Source organism: Oryctolagus cuniculus, chromosome 1, assembly GCF_051225735.1.
Source record: "Oryctolagus cuniculus isolate XC-2025 breed Fujian yellow rabbit chromosome 1, ASM5122573v1, whole genome shotgun sequence".
NCBI classification, from domain to species: domain Eukaryota; kingdom Metazoa; phylum Chordata; class Mammalia; order Lagomorpha; family Leporidae; genus Oryctolagus; species Oryctolagus cuniculus.
Genome location: NC_142867.1, coordinates 85,853,278 through 85,875,409, shown reverse-complemented (window position 1 = coordinate 85,875,409; position 22,132 = coordinate 85,853,278). Strand labels below are relative to the sequence as shown.

The 22,132-nt window shown below is 40.1% G+C and overlaps 1 protein-coding gene across 4 annotated transcripts in view; it reads left to right on the top strand.

The window, feature by feature from the left end:
- The window catches only part of MRE11 (MRE11 double strand break repair nuclease), an 84,823-nt gene that overhangs the window by 18,501 nt on the left and 44,190 nt on the right, over positions 1 to 22,132 (top strand). For all 4 annotated transcript variants that reach the window (XM_008262535.5, XM_008262533.5, XM_002708627.6 and 1 more), the window contains exons 10-13: positions 7,677 to 7,757; positions 11,883 to 12,009; positions 15,654 to 15,754; positions 17,448 to 17,621. In XM_008262535.5, the coding sequence (XP_008260757.3) occupies positions 7,677 to 7,757; positions 11,883 to 12,009; positions 15,654 to 15,754; positions 17,448 to 17,621 (483 nt within the window). The remainder of the gene's footprint in view (positions 1 to 7,676; positions 7,758 to 11,882; positions 12,010 to 15,653; positions 15,755 to 17,447; positions 17,622 to 22,132) is intronic.

The following is a 22,132-nucleotide window of genomic DNA, read 5'->3' as shown; positions in this document are numbered from 1 at the left end:
TTTTTTGTATTTATTATGGTCTTCTGAAGCCAGAAAAGAGCCACTATCATTCTGTGAATGAGTTCAGTAAATGAGTGTAGGTGTGTCAAACCTCTTTTTTTTTTTTTTTTCTTTGTTTAAGTTATTGGGATGGAGGAATGCTAGGTAAAGCAAAAAGCTTTCATTGAACCCCTCTCCCAGTTCCTTTTCCTCCAAGTTCCAAAAACATACACATAATTTTGTCTCCTTTTTTCTCCTTAGTTGGTGACTTGTTCATTTTATTTGTGAAAGCAGGCAGTGAGTTTGGGGAATAGGAGGATGTTGTGACCCTTGGGGAAAATCCTTAGTTAGCCTAATAATCTCCATTAAGTATCCCATTAGCCCAAAAGCTACTTGAAATAAAGTCTTTTTTTTTAACTTTTATTTAGTAAATATAAATTTCCAAAGTACAGTTTATGGATTACACTGGCTCCCCCCCCCATAACTTCCCTTCCACTCGCACCCCTCCCATCTCCCCCTCCCTCTCCCATTCCATTCACATCAAGATTCATTTTCAATTATCTTTATATACAGAAGATCGATTTAGTATATATTAAGTAAAAGTTTTTTAATTATTTATTTGAAAGTCAGAGTTACAGAGAGATTTTGATCTTCCATCTGCTGGTTCACTCCCCAGATAGATGGCCGCAACAGCCAGGATTGGGCCAAGCTGAAGCCAGGAGCCAGGAGGTTCTTCTAGGTCCCCCACATGGGGGCAGTGGCCCAAGCACTTGGACTATCCTCTGCTGCCTTCCCAGGCCATTAGCAGGGAGCTGGATTGGAAGTGGAGCAGCTGGACTCCAGCTGGCATCCATCCAAATAAAGTCTTTAAAATGTGTTTGCTATTCACCTTGTAGCTTCTGTACACCTTGTACTTTCTGTTACAAGTAGATTGCCACCCTTAAGCTTCTAGAGCCACTTCTGAAGTTGGGTGAATGCACTAATAAAATGTGGGTTGACAACTCAAAGCCATTCATTGCTGACACTTACTCAGTTCTAACTCTGTGCTAGCTGTTTTACTTTATATTTTACTCTCAAAAAATCATGTAAGGTAGTGATAACAATAATCAATATGATCACTAGTATTCACTGACTGCTTTTATGTGCTGTGCATTTTTTAAAAAGATTTATTTATTTATTTGAAAGGCAGAGTTAGAGGCAGAGAGAGAGAGAGAGAGAGAGGTCTTTCATCTGCTGGTTTACTGCCCATCTTGGGCCATCTTCTGTGCTTTCCTAGGCTCTAGCAGAGAGTTGGATCGGAAGTAGAACAGCCAGGACTTGAACTGGGGCCCATATGGGATGCCAGCACTGAAGGCAGTAGCTTTACCTGCTATGCCATGGTGCTGGCCTCCTCTGCCACTAACTTTGATGGTTTCTGTGTTAAGCTTTACCAAAAACAAGACATTTTCCCATGGTACTCCAAAGACTTATATTATCTTTATAGTTGAAAGAGTATTTTTCCTGGTATTTCCAAATCAACCCCACTGAGTTTCATTGGGCTTAAAGTTGAGTGTATAACCCAAAATTTGATCCCTGAAGCTAGAAAAAATGCACTGGAAATGGAAGATGCATTGACTGATTTTTCCATTGATTTCATCCAGTCTTGAGTCATGTGCCATTCTCTGGCATCAGCTCTAATTTTTTTGTTTTTATTTTAAAGATTAATTTATTTATTTCAAAGGCAGAGTTACAAAGAAAAATGAGAGACAGAGATCTTCCATCCACTGATTCACTCCCCAGATAGCTGCAATGGTCAGAGCTGGGCCAGGCTGAAGCCAGGAGCTTCTTCTGGGTCTCTCACGTGGGTACAGGGGCCCACTTGGTCCATCCTCTGTTGCTTTCCCAGGCACATTAGCAGGGAGCTAGATTGGAAGTAGAGCAACTGGGAATTGAAATGGTGCCCACATGGGATGCTGCTGCTGCAGGCAGCAGCTTAACCTGTTACTCCACAATGCCAGCCCTAAAATAAAGATACTGGTTTTGATGTTTTTGTCATATGCTTTATTCTAAAACCATGTAAAAATTACGATATGAAAAATTGAAGCAGAGCTTTATATTAAAATTTTCTGCTTCTTTCTCTTGGAAAGTTTTAATCCTTTAGTTCAGCCTTTTTAACATTGTGATACCAATAGCATAGATTTAAATTTCTAGACTCTAGGTAACTGAATTTTCTTAAGAAGTGCATTTCTGAGCTCTCTTAGGGGCTTTATCCTTTTCTGAGACCTTGAGATTTGTAGAAGCTACTTCAATGATTTTTTTATCTGATGTAGAACTTTCAATTATGCCATGTGGTTCTGTTGAATGGCTTAGAAAATATACATCTATACCTTTAGAAACATTTTTATTTACCATAAGTCCTTAGTGATCTTTCAGTACTTTTTCCTGGGAGCAGATGTTGATAGCATGCTAATATGGCATCTCACACTTAAATCTGTTTCAGGTATATTATTAACATTAAAGAACATCTTGTTCACGTAGATACATCTGCAGTAAGAATTTAGAAACTTAGATAATGTTAAAATTATCGTAGATCATCCTTGAATGATCCAGCTTGCTTCAGTTGTACTTAAAAGTGGAGAAATTTTACTGTATAGATGCTAGGTATAATTTTTTTAAAATTTTTTTTGACAGGCAGAGTTAGACAGTGAGAGAGACAGAGAGAAAGGTCTTCCTTCCGTTGGTTCACCCTCTAAAATGGCTGCCACGGCCGGCGCGCTGTGCCGATCTGAAGCCAGGAGCCAGGTGCTTCCTCCTGGTCTCCCATGTGGTGTAGGGCCCAAGGACTTGGGCCATCCTCCACTGCCTTCCTGGGCCACAGCAGAGAGCTGGGCTGGAAGAGGAGCAACTGGGACAGAATCCGGCGCCCCGACTGGGACTAGAACCCTGGGTGCCAGTGCCATAGGCGGAGGATTAGCCTGGTGAGCAACGGCACTGGCCATGTATAAGTTAATACTACTCATATCTTTCAAAATGAGTGTGTAATATGTGTCACATACCTAGTTGTTACTGAGGACAGAGCTGACAAGGAGACTTGAGAAAACAGGCTGTAAAAACCATTGTGGGACAAATCAAGCCAGTAGATTTCATGCTAGGTTTAAACAGAAGAATGTTGTCCTACTCCTTATCAGCATGTGACCTGCCACCCAGTTACAGTGAGAAACAAACTGATCTTTTCTCACCTTTTTATTCTGATCTTAACAATGACCCAGGCTTAATTCCACAGATTCACTCCCCTAATGGCAGCAACGGCTGGGGTTGGGCCAGGCTGAAGACAGGAGCCAGGAGCTTCTTCCAGCTCTCCCACATGGATGACAGGGTCCCAAACACACAGGCCATCTTCTGTTTCTTTTCCCAGGCCAATAACAGTGAGCTAGATCAGAAGTGGAGCAGCTGGCATTTGAACCAGTTTCCATATGGGATGCCAGTGCTGCAGGGGGTATCTTAACCCACTGGGTTTTAGCACCATCCCCAGCCCTAGGTTTTTAACTTTGGCTTAGTTGACATTTTAGACTAGATAATTCTTAGCTGCAAGAAGCTGTGTTGTATACTGTAGAATGTTCTGCACTGTTTTCCTTGTCCTCTGCCCACTAAATGCTAGTAGCACCCTTCCCCCAAGTCATGACAATCAAAAATGTTTTCAGTATTGTGACAAAATCACTTACTGGATCTAGTGTACCTAAATCCTGTGGACTTTGAATGGAGGTGTGGAATTCGAGAGGAATGTTTTTGGGGTCTGATCTAAAAAAAAATCCATGTGCATTTCAATATCCTGAAGTGTCTCCTTATGTTTTCTTCCAGTAGTTTCAATCTTTCAGATCTTACAGTTTGGACTTAAGTCTGCTTTGTGTTGATTTTTCATTCATGGTGACAGTTAGGGTGCTAGTTCCATTTTTCTGGATGGATGTGGAGATCCAGTTTTCTCAGCACCATTTACTGAAAAGACTGTACCTTTGTCAATGATCAGTTGGCTGTATCCTGTTCCATTGATGTATATGTCTGTTTTTATGTTACTAGAAGTACCTACGGATTCTGGCCTGGTGACAGGACTATTAGTATCTGCCTAGTTTGAGTTTTACCTGCACAGTCCTAAGGCACAGGCTGACTGCCCAAGGATGGGGGAAGGGTGATGAGGCAGCCCATTGATTGCCCAGTCTGACAGTAATCTGCCTCACACCTGGTCTCACAGTGGCCAGATGCTGTGCAATCTTGGGGATATATACCAGTCCCACAAGAGTCTGTTTCACTGGGACACAGGTTTCTGCCTGATGCAGGAGGATGTCTGGAAGCTAAGGTTGCAAGCACTGGTCTAGCGCTAGAGGCCTTTGGGCTTTATCAGCCTCTGGTTCTCACAGCCGCAGCCTGCTTTGACCTCCAAAACAAGGTCTTGAGTTTTCTTTCCTGCCCTATTTCACAGTGTCTGGTTTCTTGTCCGGTGGTCTGCTGGGGTTGGGGAGGGATGGTGAATTCTGATCTTTCTACCTGGCTAAGAATGGTCCAAAATCTATATATATGTATGTATATAGGTATATTTTTGAAAGGCAGTTACAGAGGGAGGGAGAGACAGAGATCTTTATCTTTGGTTCACTCCCAAAATGGCTGTCTATGTTTAGAGTTGGGCCAGGTTGAACCCAGGAGCTTGGAATTTCATTCAGATCTCCCACGTAGGTGCAGGGGCCTAAGTACTTGGGCCATCTTCTGCTGCTTTCCCAGGTACTTGGGAGCTGGATCAGAAGTGGAGCAGCTGGGACTTGAACCGGTGCCCATATTGGATGCTGGCATTGCAGACTGCAGCTTACCTCACTGTGCCACAATGCCACTCCAAAAGGACCCAAAAATCAGTCTGCTGGCACAATCCTGGGAGGATGTGGGACCCTATCAGATCTTGATTTTTAACATGGTAGGACTGGTACTGTATTTCAAGTCTAAAGTCTAAACTGTCCTCCCAAGCAGTAGATGTTTCTGTTTACACTGTGCTACCTGTTGCTGGGAGATGGGTAATACAACAACTCTTCCCTTCCTGTTTTCTTTACTGTGTCTTTTCTTCTATTGTACTAAAACCAGGCACTGTGATCTTTCACCTGGGTTCTGGAGCTGTTGTGAAAGCTACTTGGTGTGTGAATAGCTGTTTAAATTGCTGGCTGTGGGGAGAGGATCACGGGAGCCACTACCCTGGGAAGCAACAGATGATAGCTCAAATTTTGCTTTGCCCCTCTGCTGAACCATTCAAGAACAGAACTCCTGTCCAATTATTCTCTCTTAGCCCTTGACCTAGTACAAGGCAAAAAAAGTGCAGTGTGATGTTTGAATGCAAAGAATTGATTATATTCTTACAGATTCATGCCATCTAATCACTAGTACATGTGGCTATTTTAATTTAATTTAAATTACATTAAAAATTCACTTCTTAGGTCAGACGTATGGCACAATGGTTGAAATACTGCTTCTGCATCCCATATTGAAGTGCTTGGTTTCCATTCTGGGCTCTGCTACCTATTACAAGTTTCCTGGTACATTCTAGAAGGCAGTAGGTAATGATGCAGAGTACCAGGATCCCTGCCACATGCCACACATGTTGGAAATCCAGATGAAGTTTTTTTTTTTTTTTTTTTTTTTAAGATATATTTAATTATTTAAAAGGTACAGGAGGAGAGACAGAGAGAGATCTTCCATCTACTGGTTTGCTCCCCAAATGGCCACAATGGCTGGGGCAGGACCAGGCCGAGACCAGGACCAGACCGGGACCAGAAGCTTCTTCAGGTTCTCCCATGTGGGTGGCAGGGGTCCATCTTCCATTGCTTTTCCTAAGCCATTAGCAGGGAGCTGGATCAGAAGTGGAGCAGCTGGTCCTCAAACTGGCACCCGTATTTGATGCTGGCATCCTAGGCAGCAGTATTACTTTTACACCACACCAGCTCCTAGATGGAGTTACTTACTTCTGTCTTTGGCCTAACCCAGCTCTGGCTATTGTAGGCATTTGGGGTGTGAACCAGTGGCTGGGAGATCTGTTTTTCTTTCTGCCATTCAAAGAAATAAAATAAATAAAAAAAATTTAGTTTCTTACTTGTAATAGCCATATTTCAAGTTCTGTGTATCCATATGGTAATCATATTGAATTGTGTAGATATAAAACATTGCAGAAAGCTCTGTTGGACTGCTTTGTTGTAGTTTAAAGGACAAGATCAGAGGGGACAGATGTTTGGTACAGCAGTTAAGTTGCTTCTTGGAATGGCTGCATCCCGTATTGGAGTGTGTGGTTTAAGTTCTGGCTCCTTCAGTTATGATCCAGATTCCTGCTATATGCACCCTAAGAAGCAACAGATGATGGTTCAAGTATTTGAACCTCTGCCACCCATACCAGAGATGCGGAATCAGTCCTGGGCTCCTGGCTTTGGTGTGGCCCCAAACCCTACTGTTGTGGGCATTTGAGGAATGAACCAACTGATGGAAGATACTTATCTCTATTTCTGTTATCTCTCTCTCTCTCTCTCTGCCTTTCAAATAAAAAAAATACATAAATAACAAAATTTTAAGGACAAGATTACAAAATTTTAGACTTGAAAGAGATCTAAGGCCAAAAGCACTTGTTCTGTATTGTTCTTGAGGTCATAAACAAGGTATAAGATGGTGGATTTTAATTCCAACATAAGGATTTTCTAACAGCTACAGTCACTCAGCTATAAAGTTGCCTGTCTGAAGATAGCTAATCACTATGCACACAAGCATTTGTGAAAATGATTCTAGTCCTGCCTCCTTGTAACTTGATTCTCACCTCAGGAAAAATATAGAGCAATTTTTTTGCTCGAATTTTTTTCGAAGTCTAAATTCTATAATATTGTTCTCTTCTAACATGAGACAACCTCAGGTATTTCTAAACATTGCTCAGATTTTCTTTTATCTTGAACTCTTCCAAGAGAAATAATCCCAAATGCTTTACATGTAGACTCCTAAATATCCTTGTCAGTCTCTTAAGGGATGCTATTACTGAAAAATCTAGATTTCCTTGGTTTTAACTTGGTAAGATGAAGGAACCTATATTGAAACATGAATAAAGAATTGGAACAGGAATAATGTTTCAGATTTCTTCTAAAATAATTACTTAAGAGGCTGAGATTTTATTAAGAACTTTTGTGAAGGTAAACATTAAGGAATAGTTGTTAGTGGGAACATTGCAAGATGTGCTTTTTAAAGGCATTAAACATCTCCTAAAGTGGCCAGTGCTGTGACGCAGTGAGTTAAAGCCCTGGTCTGAAGCGCTGGCATCCCATATGGGTGCCGGTTCTAGTCCCAGCTGCTCTTCTTCCAATCCAGCTCTCTGCTATGGCCTAGGAAAGCAGTGGAAGGTGGCTCAGATCCTTGGGCCCCTGCACCCACGTGGGAGACCCGGAAGAAACTCCTGGCTCCTGGCTTCGGATCCGTGCAGTTCTGGCTGTTGACACCATTTAGGGAGTGAACCAGCAGAAGGAAGACCTCTCTCTGTCTCTCCTTCTCACTGTCTATAACTCTACCTCTCAAATAAATAAATAAACTCTTTAAAAAAAAAAAAATCTCCTAGGAAGTAAAGATGATCATGTAGTACAGGAAAATTCCTGTGGTATTTAGCTGATTTAAGGTAAATTTAGTATTTGTTTTTAATTTTTAATATTGTTTTTCATTTTGAGATTGAAGAAATGCTTGAAAATGCTGAACAAGAACGTCTGGGAAATTCTCGACAGCCAGAGAAGCCTCTTATACGACTGCGAGTAAGTTCTGTTTATATAAATTAAACTTTATTATAAATAATCTTTAGAATGTAATAATTTTTTTTGATTTATTGAAGAGTAGTAAGGGGAGTGCGTATGGTAATAAGAATAATCACCATTGAGGCAAAATAATGAACTACAAAGATTTGATTTTAACCATAGTTTGATTTGTTAGGGTTGATATTTTTCCTTGTTTTTGTCATTGTATAAATATTTTATTTAATAGATTGGCTCATATCTGTGACTTTTCTTTTGCTCTCACTCTTCTTGTCCTGTTCTAGGCATCTGGACCTTGTGGTCTCAAGCATGTCAGACACACTCTTTCCTCCCTCTAGTTGCTGAAATGTCACCTCACTGAGGCCCCAGCATAATAAAGCTGTCAGCCCCCATACTTCTATCACTCCTAGTTTCATGTCACTTCTCCTACTATGTATAATTTATTTATGTTATTGTTTGAATTGTTTCCTGTGCCTATATGTGTGCTTTTCCATTGTGATATAAACAAATAAATATCAATAGACCATTTCTTTGCCACTGTGCTTTTGCTTTCTCCTAGCTCCTTCCTTGTTTGTTTTCATTCTGTTCTAAGCCCTTGAGACACATGTGGCCTATCTTCTGTTATTTAGTCCATTGCAATCAAGTTTAAATTGTAACCTTCAGTCATCAAATCCAGTAATTTTTTTTCTCATCTTACTCTTTGGCATTCTTTGGATTGTCTTTATCCCCTCCTATCTCTTAGTTAACCTTCTTTTCAGTCAAGACATTTGTTTTTTTGTTTTTTGTTTTTTGTTTTTTTTTGACAGGCAGAGTTAGACAGTCAGAGAGAGAGACAGAAAGAAAAGGTCATCCTTCCGTTGGTTCACCCCCCTAAATGGCCACTATGGCTGGCGCACTGTGCCGATCTGAAGCCAGGAGCAGGTGCTTCCTCTTGGTCTCCCATGCGGGTGCAGGGCCCAAGCACTTGGGCCATCCTCTACTGCCTTCCTGGGCCATAGCAGAGAGCTGGACTGGAAGAGGAGCAACCAGGACTAGAACCCTGCGCCCATATGGGATGCCGGCGCCGCAGGTGGAGGATTAACCAAGTGAGCCATGGCGCCGGCCCCAGGGCATTTGGTTTTAATGATTGTCTCTAGAGTGTTCACTCCCAAATACATATATACATAGCATTCCTTGTTGATCTGTATGTCCAGGGTCCCCTAAAACCTGATACTCAGAGTGTGGTCCTTAAACCAGCAATGTAGCATCATATGGGAAACTGTTTAAAATGCAGAATTTCTGACTCCATATCAGACTCGCTGCATTATAACAAAATCTCCAAGAGGTTTTTCCTATATATTGAAATTTGAAAGTCTTGGGGGTGTAGTGTGTGGAGGTAAGGTCCAGAGCCAAACTGCTTAGGTTTGGTTCTGGAATTGCCTTTAGTTGTAGAACTTTGAACAACTGGATCTCTTGTTCCTTGGTTTGTACTTTATACACTTAGGCGGTCCCAGTGACTTCAGTAATATCTGTTGTATAGTAAACAGTCTGGTTCCGTTTCTCTATCCCACTGTTGTTACTATAGTTGGACCACTGTTGTCACCTACAGACCTATACCTGCAGCATCCTATCTGAACTCTGCCTCCAATTTTCCCTTTCCTTGCCATGAGGCCTCCCTCTACACTGTGTCAAAATGTTCTTCCTAAAGTAATCTTGCACATCTATCCTGCTGACAATTACTTGATCCTATACTAACAAGAACAAGTGTAAACTTTTTAGGAGAGAACCCAGAATCTACAGGATCTGGTCTAAATGAACTTCTTTGATGACTTCTTCCTTTTCCTGTCCATGCATCCTAAGCTGCAGTCATATGGACGAAGTTACTGCACTCTGGGTCCCATGGAGTTATTTAGCCATGTGGACCCTGCTGCATAGAAGGCACTCCCTTCCTCCTTTCTTTGTACCTCCTTCAGCATCTGCTTGAAGCTTCCCTCCTCAAAGAAGCCTTTTTTGGCCTCCCCTCAGGGTTGTTGCTTCTTCCTTTGTATCCTCATTCTATATTGCACAGCTTCTTAGAGCACCATTTACTGTCTCACAATTATTTATTAATTTTTTTTTTCCCGTCAGTTTGTGAATGTCTTGACTACCAAGATTTGTATCTCTAGCCCTTAATGGAATGCCTAGAATATTGAGGGTACTCAGTCAATTTGGTGTAATGGATGAATTTTGTAACTCTTAGGAGCAGAGATTTATGAATATAGCTAGTGTGGAGTGTAATTGTTAATGTGTCTGAGAAATTGTGGGGAGACCAATAGCTTTAGCATTGATTATTTCCTCTTTTATAACATGGCAGCTGTAGAGATGGTCTGGATAATGCAACGTCATTTTAGAGGAACCACATGGTCTTCATCAGGCAGGGATATTTCTCATCTATTCCTGCCTGGTACCATTAGAATTAACCAGATTTAGTAGAACATTGGCATTCCTTTTCCTAAGCGCAGTAAATTATTAGTTCTGTCATGAAACCAAAAGCCAGAGAGTTGATGTATCTAATATGGTAGAAGTATATTGTATCAACTACCGGATACCTATTAATTCATTGAACAAACCTTACTGAGTAGCTTCTGTTAGAGATGCTGGGGGACACAGCGATGATAAACAGGTGAGGTTTTGAATTTGTTGAGCTTACAGGAGATGGAGGCGTGACGAGAGACGTGATAAACAAATAGGAAATAGATGAACAAAATGAACGAAAAACTTTGAGCATAGTGCTAAGTGTGATGAAGAATGTAAGTGGGTGGTGCTTAGGTTAGGGAGCACTCTGAAGAGGCTGGTGATGTGGGGCAGGGCTGGTGCCCAAAGCATACTTTGAGAACTGCTAGTTTAGGAAAATTATTTATAAATATCTCTTCAAAGGAGAGGGAGTATTACTCTTAGTAAAGGTCTGTTTACCACTGTAGACTTCCTTAGAAAGAGCCTGCCTTGAGAGAGGTTAATTCTAATGAGATACTATGTTTTAAAGGTAATAGTCTATTTCCTTCTGCTCATCAGTTTGATTTTTTTCTTCCTGAATTTTTTCAACATTTATCGTTGTTTATTGTAAAGACACATCCTTAAGATAAAGGATTAATTAACATATGCATCTAGGACTTGTATTTTATTTTAGTAGGGATTTTTCTTCCTTTTTTTTTTTTAAACTTAGAATTTTGTTTAGAAATCCTGCCTCCTTTTCAGGTGGCATTTCTGGTATGTACTGAGACTGTTAGTGTTGTTGGGAGATGTAGTTTTTCCATTATTGTGGAAATTCTTGCTATGTTTTGTTTGATCCATTAAAGTATTTTACTTAAGTTTATAAATCTTGAAGCCATTATTTTCTCAGTAGAATAAATAATATAACACTGTCATAATCTTTAAAATGTATTATAGAGAGTAGGCCTTTAGCCTAGTGGTTAAGATTCCCATATTGCACCTTGGAGAGCCTGGCTTTGATTCCCAACTCTGGCTCCTGAGTCCAGCTTTCTGCTAATGCAGACCCTGGGAGACAGAACTGATGGCTCAAGTGATTAGGGAGCCTGGGTTGTATTCCTGAATCCTGGCTCTGTCCCCATCCCAGCCCTAGCTGTTTCAGACATTTGGAGAGTGAAACAGCAGATAGGAGGTCTCTCTCTCTCAAAATAAATAAAATTAATTAATTAATTTATTAAATATTTAGTTACTTATTTGAAAGGGACAGTTACAGAGAGAGAGGGAGAAAGAGAGAAATCAATCTTCCATCTGCTGGTTTACTCCCCAAATGGCTGCAACAGCGAGGGCTGGGCCAGGCCAAAGCAGGAGCCAGGAGCTTCATCTGGGTCTCCCAAATGGAGGATTTGAGCCATCTAGTGCTTTTCCAGGCACATTAGCAGGGAGTTGGATTGGAAGAAGAGCAGCTGGAACTCGAACTGATGCCCATATTGGATGCCAGTGCTGCAGGTGGGGGCTTTACCTACTATACCAAAGCACCGGCTTCAAAATAAATAAAATTTAAAATGCATTTTAGAAAATTAATTTATGAATTAAAAATATTGAGCATAGACACTGAAAAATGAGTGTGTTTCTCAACAATTACCAATTATTTCCTAGCCTTCATAGATTATTCTGTAATTACAGGTGGACTATAGTGGAGGTTTTGAACCTTTCAACGTACATCGCTTTAGCCAGAAATTTGTAGATCGGGTAGCTAATCCCAAAGATGTTATCCATTTTTTCAGGCACAGAGAACAAAAGGTAAAAACAGGTAAGATAGTTATTTTTATAAGCTAAAAAGTATTCTTTTAAAGTTTGTGCTAATCAATTTTTAGTAACAAAAAAAGTATAAAGTAATAGGGGAGGTGTTTTAGTATGATTGTGGTATCTTAGGCAAATAAAAATAATTAGAATAATTATCTTCATCTTCTACAATTAAGTAACAAGTACTTTTACACCTGTGTATATCAATGAAAAGATGGAAGGCTTTCTCTGGAAATGTAGTTTCTTGAAACAGTATTGCTTAGTAACAACATACACAGACTTTAGAGGTTTATTGCTCACAATAAATATTGATTACTTATTATACTTTTTTAATGTTCAGAGAATTTTTGTTTTCAAATTTTGAATTAAGTATTTTGACTAGAGTGTACAGTGGTTTGGGAAAACTTCAGACTTTTAAAGAGGTATCCCATAGTTTGATCTTTCTAATGTTAGATGTAATTAATTTCCAATTAAATTTCACCAAAACAAATTGCCCCTTTTTTTAGAACTTAAGTAGCAAGGTCATCTGACTGAAACAGTGCCTTTTCATAAGACATGCTAATCTTTTTAAATATAGTCTCTTCTCCTTAGAGATATTGAATCAGAGAATTTTCCATAGAAACATGGTCCTTCTTTCCCAATAAACTACCTAGATTTTTATTAGCCCAAATTACTGGGCTTTTATTTTCGTTGTCAAATTGTAATCAGATACCAAGTATGCTCTGAATTCAACCTCAAACAATCATTCAAATATTTAAATGGGACTCACATAGTAGTTTTTAGGAAAAATATCCATTTATAGAATTTTATTTTTATGCTCTAAATTTTAAATACTTTCTGATAATGGTTTACTAATTGTATATCCATTTCTTTAACAGTTATAGGGAAACAGAATATATAACTAGTAAACAGAATATATAACTAGTACCTTATTTTACTTGAGCTTAATCCCTAGTGAGTTTTGTTTTAGTAATCCCTTTTTTTGTTTAAACAAAAATTGCTCAGTGGGAACACTTCTGTCTTATTGGAAGCAGTCAGTAATGTGTGACACTGTATAAATTACTTAATGTCTTTGGTGTATAGTTTTCTTTTTTTTTTTCTTTTTTAAGATTTATTTATTTGAAACTCAGAATTACACAGACAGAGAAGGAAAGGCAGAGACAGAGAGAGAAGTCTTCCATCTGCTGGTTCACTCCCCAATTGGCCACAATGGCTAGAGCTGTGCTGATCGGAAGCTAGGAGATTATTCCAGGTCTCCCATGCAGGTACAGGGGCCCAAGGACATGGGCCATCTTCTACTGCTTTCCCAGGCCATAGCAGAGAGCTGGATCAGAAGTGGAGCAGCCGGGACTTGAACCAGCACCCTTATCGGATGCTAGCACTGCAGGCGGTGGCTTTACCTGCTATGCCACAGTGCCAGCACCTGTAGTTTTCCCATCTGTAAATCAGGATAACTATTTGCCGGCCTCATAGGATTGTGAGGATCAGATGATATATTGGATGTAAATGATCTTTACATAGTGTGTCATAATAAAATGTTGTGATCATATTTATGAAGTAATATTAACTCGCTTTCCTTCAACTTCAAAAACATTTTTATTGGCCGGCGCCGTGGCTCAATAGGCTAATCCTCCACCTTGCGGCGCCGGCACACCGGGTTCTAGTCCCGGTCGGGGCGCCGGATTCTGTCCCGGTTGCCCCTCTTCCAGGCCAGCTCTCTGCTATGGCCAGGGAGTGCAGTGGAGGATGGCCCAAGTGCTTGGGCCCTGCACCCCATGGGAGACCAGGAAAAGCACCTGGATCCTGGCTCCTGCCATCGGATCAGCGCGGTGCGCCGGCTGCAGCGGCGGCCATTGGAGGGTGAACCAACGGCAAAGGAAGACCTTTCTCTCTCTGTCTCTCTCTCTCACTGTCCACTCTGCCTGTCAAAAATTAAAAAAAAAAAAAAAAAAAAAAAATTTTTATTCAGTTTGCAAGAAACACACTGAACTTTGAACTGCTATTATTTCTGGGCCTTTGTAGGTACTTTTCCCCTGCCTGAAAAAAAACAAAACAAAACAAAACAAAAAAAACAAAACAAAACTTTTATTTGAAGTGCAGAGGCAGAGATCTTCCACTGTGGTTAACTCCCCAAATCTTTGCAACAACCAGGGTTGGGCCAGGTTGAAGCTGGGAACCCAGAATTCAGTCCAGGTTTCCCACATGGGTAGCAGTGGCTCAGGCATTTGAGCAGTCATCTGCTGCCTCTGCAGGAAGCAGATCAGAAATGGAGGAGCAATTACTCAAACCAAGTGCTCCGATATGTGATGTGGGTATCCCAAGCAGCACCGTAGCTGCTATGCAAAATTCTTGCTCCCTTTTTTCTTCTTGTCAATGAATCCTGTGTATTCTTCAATCGTTGATTTCAATGGTATATGCATTGGATACCTGCACTTTATGTTAAGCCTTTTTTGAGAAGAATTAATTGCTTTCTTCCATGTGTCATATTCTCTTATGCCTCTAACATTCTACATCATTGTACTCATGTATTCTCATGTACAGAGATCCTGGCTTTTTCACATCGTTGTGTTTTCAGCAGCTGCACCTACTAGATAACACTCAGCGTTAACTGACAGAGGTTATTGTCAGAGTAGATACTGGTCCCCTGTGTCCTGACTTCCTGCCCAGCATTCTCTCTTCTGTACCTGCTGTTTCTGGAGACAGTGTTTTGTTTAAGGATGCAGCAGATGGACTTTAAGCATGCTATTTTTTTGTCTCACAGAGAGTTAAGAAAGATAAACAGATTAAATTGATAGTTCTTTTTTTTTTTTTTTTAAGATTTATTTTATTTATTTGAAAGAGAGGTAGAGTTACAGAGAGAGGTAGAGACAGAGAGAGAGGTCTTCTATCCACTGGTTCACTCTCCAGGTGGCTGCAACGGCTGGAGCTGTGCCGATCCGAGGCCAGGAGCCAGGAGCTTCTTCCGGGTCTCCCACTTGGGTGCAGGGGCCCAAGGACTTGGACCATCTTCTATTGCTATCCCAGGCTATCGCAGAGAGCTGGATCAGAAGAGGAGCAGCTGGGACTAGAACCAGTGCCCATATGGGATGCCGGTGCTTCAAGCCAGGGCTTTAACCCACTGCGCCACAGCGCTGGCCACAAATTGATAATTCTTACTGTTTCATCACATTCTTAAGTGAAACTGGCTTGATTTGAACTGTGAGTATGTGGTGTGACTGATAGTTTTGTGTCACTCCTTTGACTCATCCCAAGGATCTGGCAGTTTTATACACAAATGCCTTTATAAGATCAGTGCAAATGTCCATACAGTGAAAAGACAAATAACATTGTGTTTTCTGAAAATGGATTTTACACTGAGAACTCCCCAAGTGTCTTGAGAATGCCTGCCCCCCTCCACCCCACACCAGGTCTGTGGACCACCTGTGAGAACAGCTGTCAGGCAGATTACTTAAGGATATGGAAATGGGATACTGACTATTAGCAGAAGACCAGCTATTGGCAAAGACAGCTCATTTTTATGCCTCAAAATTTACTGTGTTAAGGAAGCTACAGTTGATAGTTTGGCCACACATGAGCAACCTGCCATGAGTTTAGCCACTTTCCCATTATAGAAGCTACTGTGTATTTTTGATGGAACTTTTTTTTTTCTAGGAGAAGACATCAACTTTGGAAAGTTTATCACAAAACCTTCAGAAGGAACAACACTAAGGGTGGAAGACCTTGTAAAACAGTATTTTCAAACTGCCGAGAAGGTAATTTCTTACAGTTCACAATCGTTTTTTCATTCCTAAAACAAATGTTTATTGAGCTCCTATCGTATACCAAGCACAATGCCAAGCCCTGAGAGGGGACTCTGAGGAATGAGCCTCGCTGCCTCTCAGCTGGATCCACTCAGGAACACTGCAGCGGTGTTAATGACCCACGGCACTCCCTTGGCTCTAGCCAAAGGGCTCCGCAGATTCCAGAGCAGTATGTGACGTGACGGGTTGGCAGAAATAGCTGAATACAACCCAGTTCACATTTTGACTGATGGCCATCTCATAATAGCAGATTTAGTTTAGGATATGTGTAATTGATAGTTGAAGCAAAATGAATGCTCAAGATGTGTCTCTGAAGTAAGTAGGGTGACAGGCTTATTACATTGATGTGTAGTTACTGCATACCAAGAAAAAAATACTGCTTCAATGGTTAGCATCATCATGTGACTGTTGTTGTCCTCTTTTTATCTCTACATAAAGGTCTTAATCCAGGATTTGATTTGCTTTTCTTGCACTTGGGTGTAATTTCAGAATTACCTCATAAATGCAGTGATAGTGAAGCCCCTCAAACTTATTAGAAATTGAGTATCCATGTTCCAAAATGCTTGGAATCAGAAGTGTTTCAGATTTGAATTTTTTTTCTTTTAGATTTGTGAATATTTGTGTATATATAGTGACATATTTTGTGAATGGAACCTAAGTCTAAAAATGAAATTCCTTTATGTTTGATAAACATCTTAGCCATATAGCCTAAAAGTAATTTTACATATTCTTAGTGCATCTTTGTTTTGACTGAGACCCTTCATGTGAAATCAGTTATGGAACTTTCCACTTGTGCTGTCAGGTTGATGCTGAAGAAGTTTGGATTTTGGAGCATTTTGGATTTTAGGTTTTCAAATTAGACATGTGTAGCCTTTATTGTGAGGATATGCTACTCTGAGATCCTCTGGTTATAGTCTTTTCCTATTACTATTAAATCAAATTTCCATGAACTTAGTATAAAACAATGCAGATTTATTATCTTAGATTTCTGTGGTCAGAAAACTGACACAGGTCTCATTGGACTGAAATCAGGGTGTCAGCAAGGCTGTTCTCCCTTCTGGAAGCTCTTGGAGAATCTGTTTCCTTGCCTTTTCATTTCTAGTGGCACCTACATTTCTTGGCTGTTGGTCCCCTTTTTCCATCTGTAAAGCCACCAGTGTTGTATCTCTCTCACCTTTTTTCCACAGTTACAGCTCCTTTTGCCTCCTTCTTCCACATTTCAACACCTTTTTGATTACACTGGGCCCACTGGGGTATTTACAGCCCGCTAATTAGCAACTTCTGTTTCATCTGCAACTTTAATTTCCCTGTCATGTAACATATTCATAGGTCCCAGAGATTACACTGGTTAGCCTAATCTGCTGATCATCAGCTGCTGTTTCTGGACTCTTATCCCCCAGCCACCCAGGCCTCTGCATTTTCACCTGTCCTGCATTCCCCTCACATTTCTTGTTTAACTTTGTTTTTTTCTAGCCCTTAATGTTTATCAGTTGCTGTCCTGCTTTTGGAATTTTCTTTTGGTGACTAGATAACTTTTTTGTCTTTATACCCAGTAGTTAATATTCCAAAATTTTCTTCACTCTTATATAGTTATTTTGTAAGGAATAGATATCATTTCCTCATTCAGTGATTTGTTCTCATACAGAATGTGCAGCTGTCACTGCTAACAGAAAGAGGGATGGGTGAAGCAGTCCAAGAATTTGTGGATAAGGAAGAGAAAGATGCCATTGAGGAATTAGTGAAATACCAATTAGAAAAAACACAGCGATTTCTTAAAGAACGTCATATTGATGCCCTAGAAGATAAAATCGATGAAGAGGTGAGTAACCAATTTGGGTTTCCAGGTCTATTTAGACAGTTTCTCCTTAAGAGTAGCGCAGGCCGGCGCCACGGCTCACTAGGCTAATCCTCCGCCTTGCGGCGCTGGCACACCGAGTTGTAGTCCCGGTCGGGGCGCTGGATTCTGTCCCGGTTGCCCCTCTTCCAGGCCAGCTCTCTGCTGTGGCCCGGGAGTGCAGTGGAGGATGGCCCAAGTCCTTGGGCCTGCACCCCATGGGAGACCAGGAAAAGCACCTGGATCCTGGCTCCTGCCATCGGATCAGCGCGGTGCACGGGCCACAGCATGCCGGCCGCGGCGGCCATTGGAGGGTGAACCAACAGCAAAAGGAAGACCTTTCTCTCTGTCTGTCTCTCTCTCACTGTCCACTCTGCCTGTCAGAAAAAAAAAAAAAGAGTAGCTCTGAGCGGATGGGCATTCGGCATTCGGTGTAGCCATTGCTGCTTAACATGTCATCCAATATGGGATTATATGGTTTGAGTCCAGCTTCTTCACTGCTGATCCAGCTCTGTGCTAATGCATACCTTGGGAAGCAGCAGATGGTGGCTCAAGTACTTTGGTCCCTGTCACCCACATCAGACATGCAGATTAGTTCTGCAGGCATTTGAAGATTGAACAGAAGATTTCTCTGCATCTGTCTACCTTTCAAATGAAACCAAAAAGAGCGAGAGAAGAAATAAGAGTAGCTTTGAGTTTTTTTCTGATAGACCACTATTTATTTAACCTCTCTTATTTGTTTAGTTTCCTTATCTTTACAATTGAGATGAAAAACTGAAGATTTATATAATAAGTCTATAAAGAACTGAGGACAAAATCTCACATGTTTGGTGAAAAATAAATGTTAGTTTTGTTTCACATAGATAGTGTCTTCTTTTGAAAATCCTGAAGTGCTTGAAAATGAACTTTGTAAGATGAAAAATTCTGTGCATTTCAGTTTTGTCATAATTTTTATCAACATTTTGAATTTTATCTACAACATGCATTCTTTCTAAGCATAAAGGCAATGGAACTATTACAGCAAAAGCTTTTTAGATTTGATAACAAATCTAAAGAGACTCTAAAAATACATGTTATCAACAGTAGTGTCTAGGTAGTTGAATTATAGGGGATCACTTTCTATATTTTCCATAGCCCACCTAAGCAAAAGAGCAAAACATTGTTTTAAAACATGTTAAATGTTTGTTGGCATGTCAAAAAACTATCAAAAAGCAAAATTAAAGGATACTGTTATGAAGAAAACGTTTTTATGTGGACAGAAAAAAGTTAATACTACTAATATTAAAGAGTTCTTATAAATCTTAAAAATAATAGAATATTTTAAAAAGATAATGAATAATGGATATGGATATTTGGTTCACAAAAGAAATATAAATGGCTAATAATACAGGAGCAAAGAGACTCAAATGTATTTTTTGTCAGATTGACAAGGTTTTGCAAAAAGTGGTATTTAGCACACTGCTGATAAGAGTTTTACATTTGAACAGCTTTACTGAAAAAGAGTTTTGCAGTGTATATCAAACACCTTAAGAAAATTAGCCCATTAATTCAGCTATAGGAAATTTTCCCAAGAAAATAGTAAGAGATTTTTGTATGACATTTTTATCCACAATGAGGAATAAGTAGAAGTGTTTGGTATAATAAATTTTGGCACATTGCCAAGGCAGAATGCTCTGCAGCCATTTAAAATTAAATTTTTTAAGAACATGGAACAATATTTCCAATATAATATTAAATGGGAAAAGCATTCTAAGGATGCAGAACTATACACACTATGATCCCAGTTAATTTTCCTTTTTTTATGAGTGTTTCTGTACATCTAAGTAAAGGTTGAAAGAAAATATTCCAAACATGTTATCAACAGTAGTGTCTAGGTAGTTGAATTATAGGAGATCACTTTCTATATTTTCCATAGCCCATCTAAGCAAAAGAGCAAAACATTGTTTTAAAAACTTACTCCCTTCGACTTCCGTTTAAATTGTCTTAGTTATTGTGGTTCTCTTTAAACCTTATGATATCAGTGTGTAACTAGTATTCAATACTAGGTACTTTGAACATCCGGGCAGGTAATCCACACTCTAAAGCTAGTCATTCTCTGACACTTGTTATGTTGGATTTGTTCATTTTTTAGTACGGGTAGTTTCTTGTGTACCTGAAATAAGGCATGAGCATCGCAACCCAGAATAATGACTCCTGAGTTACAAAGTGTGAGAGTGTGAGTGTAGGTGTGTAGATGAGCCCTGGGTGGGTCTGCCAAATTCAAAATCAAAACCTTTATTTGCTGTTTACCTGTCAGTAAGTTATCTAACCTCTCTGTATCTCAGTTTCCTCATCTGGGTATAATGGGCGATGATAATAAAACCCCCTTCGTTATTGTGAGGATTGAAATAATCAATATGTGTAAACTCCCTAGATACTAACTCTAAGTCTGCTCAGTTTTTCACTGTCTCTTATTTCTCTCCTATGAATGACTTAGCACTTTTGTTAAGTGCTGCACACCACCTAGAACACTATTCTGTATTTTGTCATTTTTAAGAGATAATTATTTCTCTGTTTCCTCTCTGCTGAATCACAACACACATGCTGATATTTCTTTCAACTTGAAAGCAGGCACACTCTCAATTCCATTTCCCTTAAACTACTACCCTGTTCCTTTGTTTCTCTTGTATAGCAGAATTGCTTCAAAGAGTTCTCTCTATTTGCTGACTTAATTCTTCTCCCTCCACTTTCACTTAATTCCAGCTATTCAGGCTTTCTGCGCCATCATTCCTGTGATCAGGGTCACTGGTGACCTCTCTTACTAAATCCACTGTCAGTTTTCTGTCTGAAATCTCACGACCTTTTTTTTTCATTGGCTACCAGGACTGTCCCCTCTTCTGTTTTTTTTCTGCCTTTATGGCTGTGTATTCTCAGTTTCTGTTGTTGATTGTTCTCATGTTTCCAGCCTGTTAAATTAGAGTCCCCAGAACTCAGTCCTTGGATGACCCCTTCATATACCTGTTTCCTTTGTGATCTTATCCATCTTTCTCGGTTTGGTGATGACTTTCAGAAGCCTAGCCCAGGGCTCTTCTCTCAGCTCAAGACTTTCACAGCCAGCAGCCTGCTAGACGCTTGTGCTTGTGTTTAGTAGCCATCTCAACCTTTTATTACTGTGTCTCATTCTGAATTGTTGATCCTCACTCTCTGCTCTCCCTGTGGAGTTCTTGTGGAAGTGCCATTCAGAACTTTACAGTCATGCTTAATCCTTTTTCTGTCACCTGTATCCTGACTATCTATAAATCTTTTTGACCTGACTATATCTGACTACTTCATTTTTTTTTAAGATTTTTTTTTAACTTTTATTTAATGAATATAAATTTCCAAAGTACAATTTATGGATTACAATGGCTTCCCCCCCATACCGTCCCTCCCACCCACAACCCTCCCCTTTCCCACTCCCTCTCCCCTTCCATTCACATCAAGATTCATTTTCGATTATCTTAATATACAGAAGATCAGCTTAGTATACATTAAGTAAGGATTTCAACAGTTTGCTCCCACACAGAAACATAAAGTGAAAAATAATAGATGATTTTTTTTTAAATGATGATGAAATCAGATCAGACCTATTGTCATGTTTAATCCCAGTGAGAGTCAAGTTGGGAGTTGATAATTTCTTTCTTTTTTTTTTTTTTACAGAGGATCAGTTTAGTATGCATTAAGTAAAGATTTCAACAGTTTGCACCCCCATAGAAACACAAAGTGAAATATATTGTTTGAGTACTCGTTATAGCATTAAATCTCAATGCACAGCACATTAAGGAAAGAGATCCTACATGAGGAGTAAGTGCACAGTGACTCCTGTTGTTGACTTTACCAATTGACACTCCTGTCTATGGCATCAGTAGTCTCCCTATGCTCCAGTCATGAGTTTCCACGGCTATGGAAGCCCTCTGAGTTCTCCGACTCTTATCTTGTTTAGACAAGGTCATAGTCAAAGTGGAGGTTCTCTCCTCCCTTCAGAGAAAGGTACCTCCTTCTTTGAAGACCTGTTCTTTCCACTGGTATCTCACTCACAGAGATCTTTTGCCAGAGTGTCTTGGCTTTCCATGCCTGAAATACTCTCATGGGCTTTTCAGCCAGATCCGAATGCCTTTAGGGCTGATTCTGAGGCCAGAGTGCTGTTGAGGACATCTGCCATTCTATGAGTCTGCTGAGTATCTCACTTCCCATGTTGGATCACTCTCCCCTTTATTTATTCTATCAGTTAGTGTTAGCAGGTACTAGACTTGTTTATGTGCTCCCTTTGACTCTTAGTCCTTTCATTATGATCAATTGTGAACTGAAATTGATCACTTGGACTAGTGAGATGGCATTGGTACATGCCACCTTGATGGGATTGAATTGGAATCCCCTGGTATGATTCTAACTCTACCATTTGGGGCAAGTCAGCTTGAGCATGTCCCAAATTATACATCTCTTCCCTCTCTTATTCCCACTCTTATGTTTAACAGGGA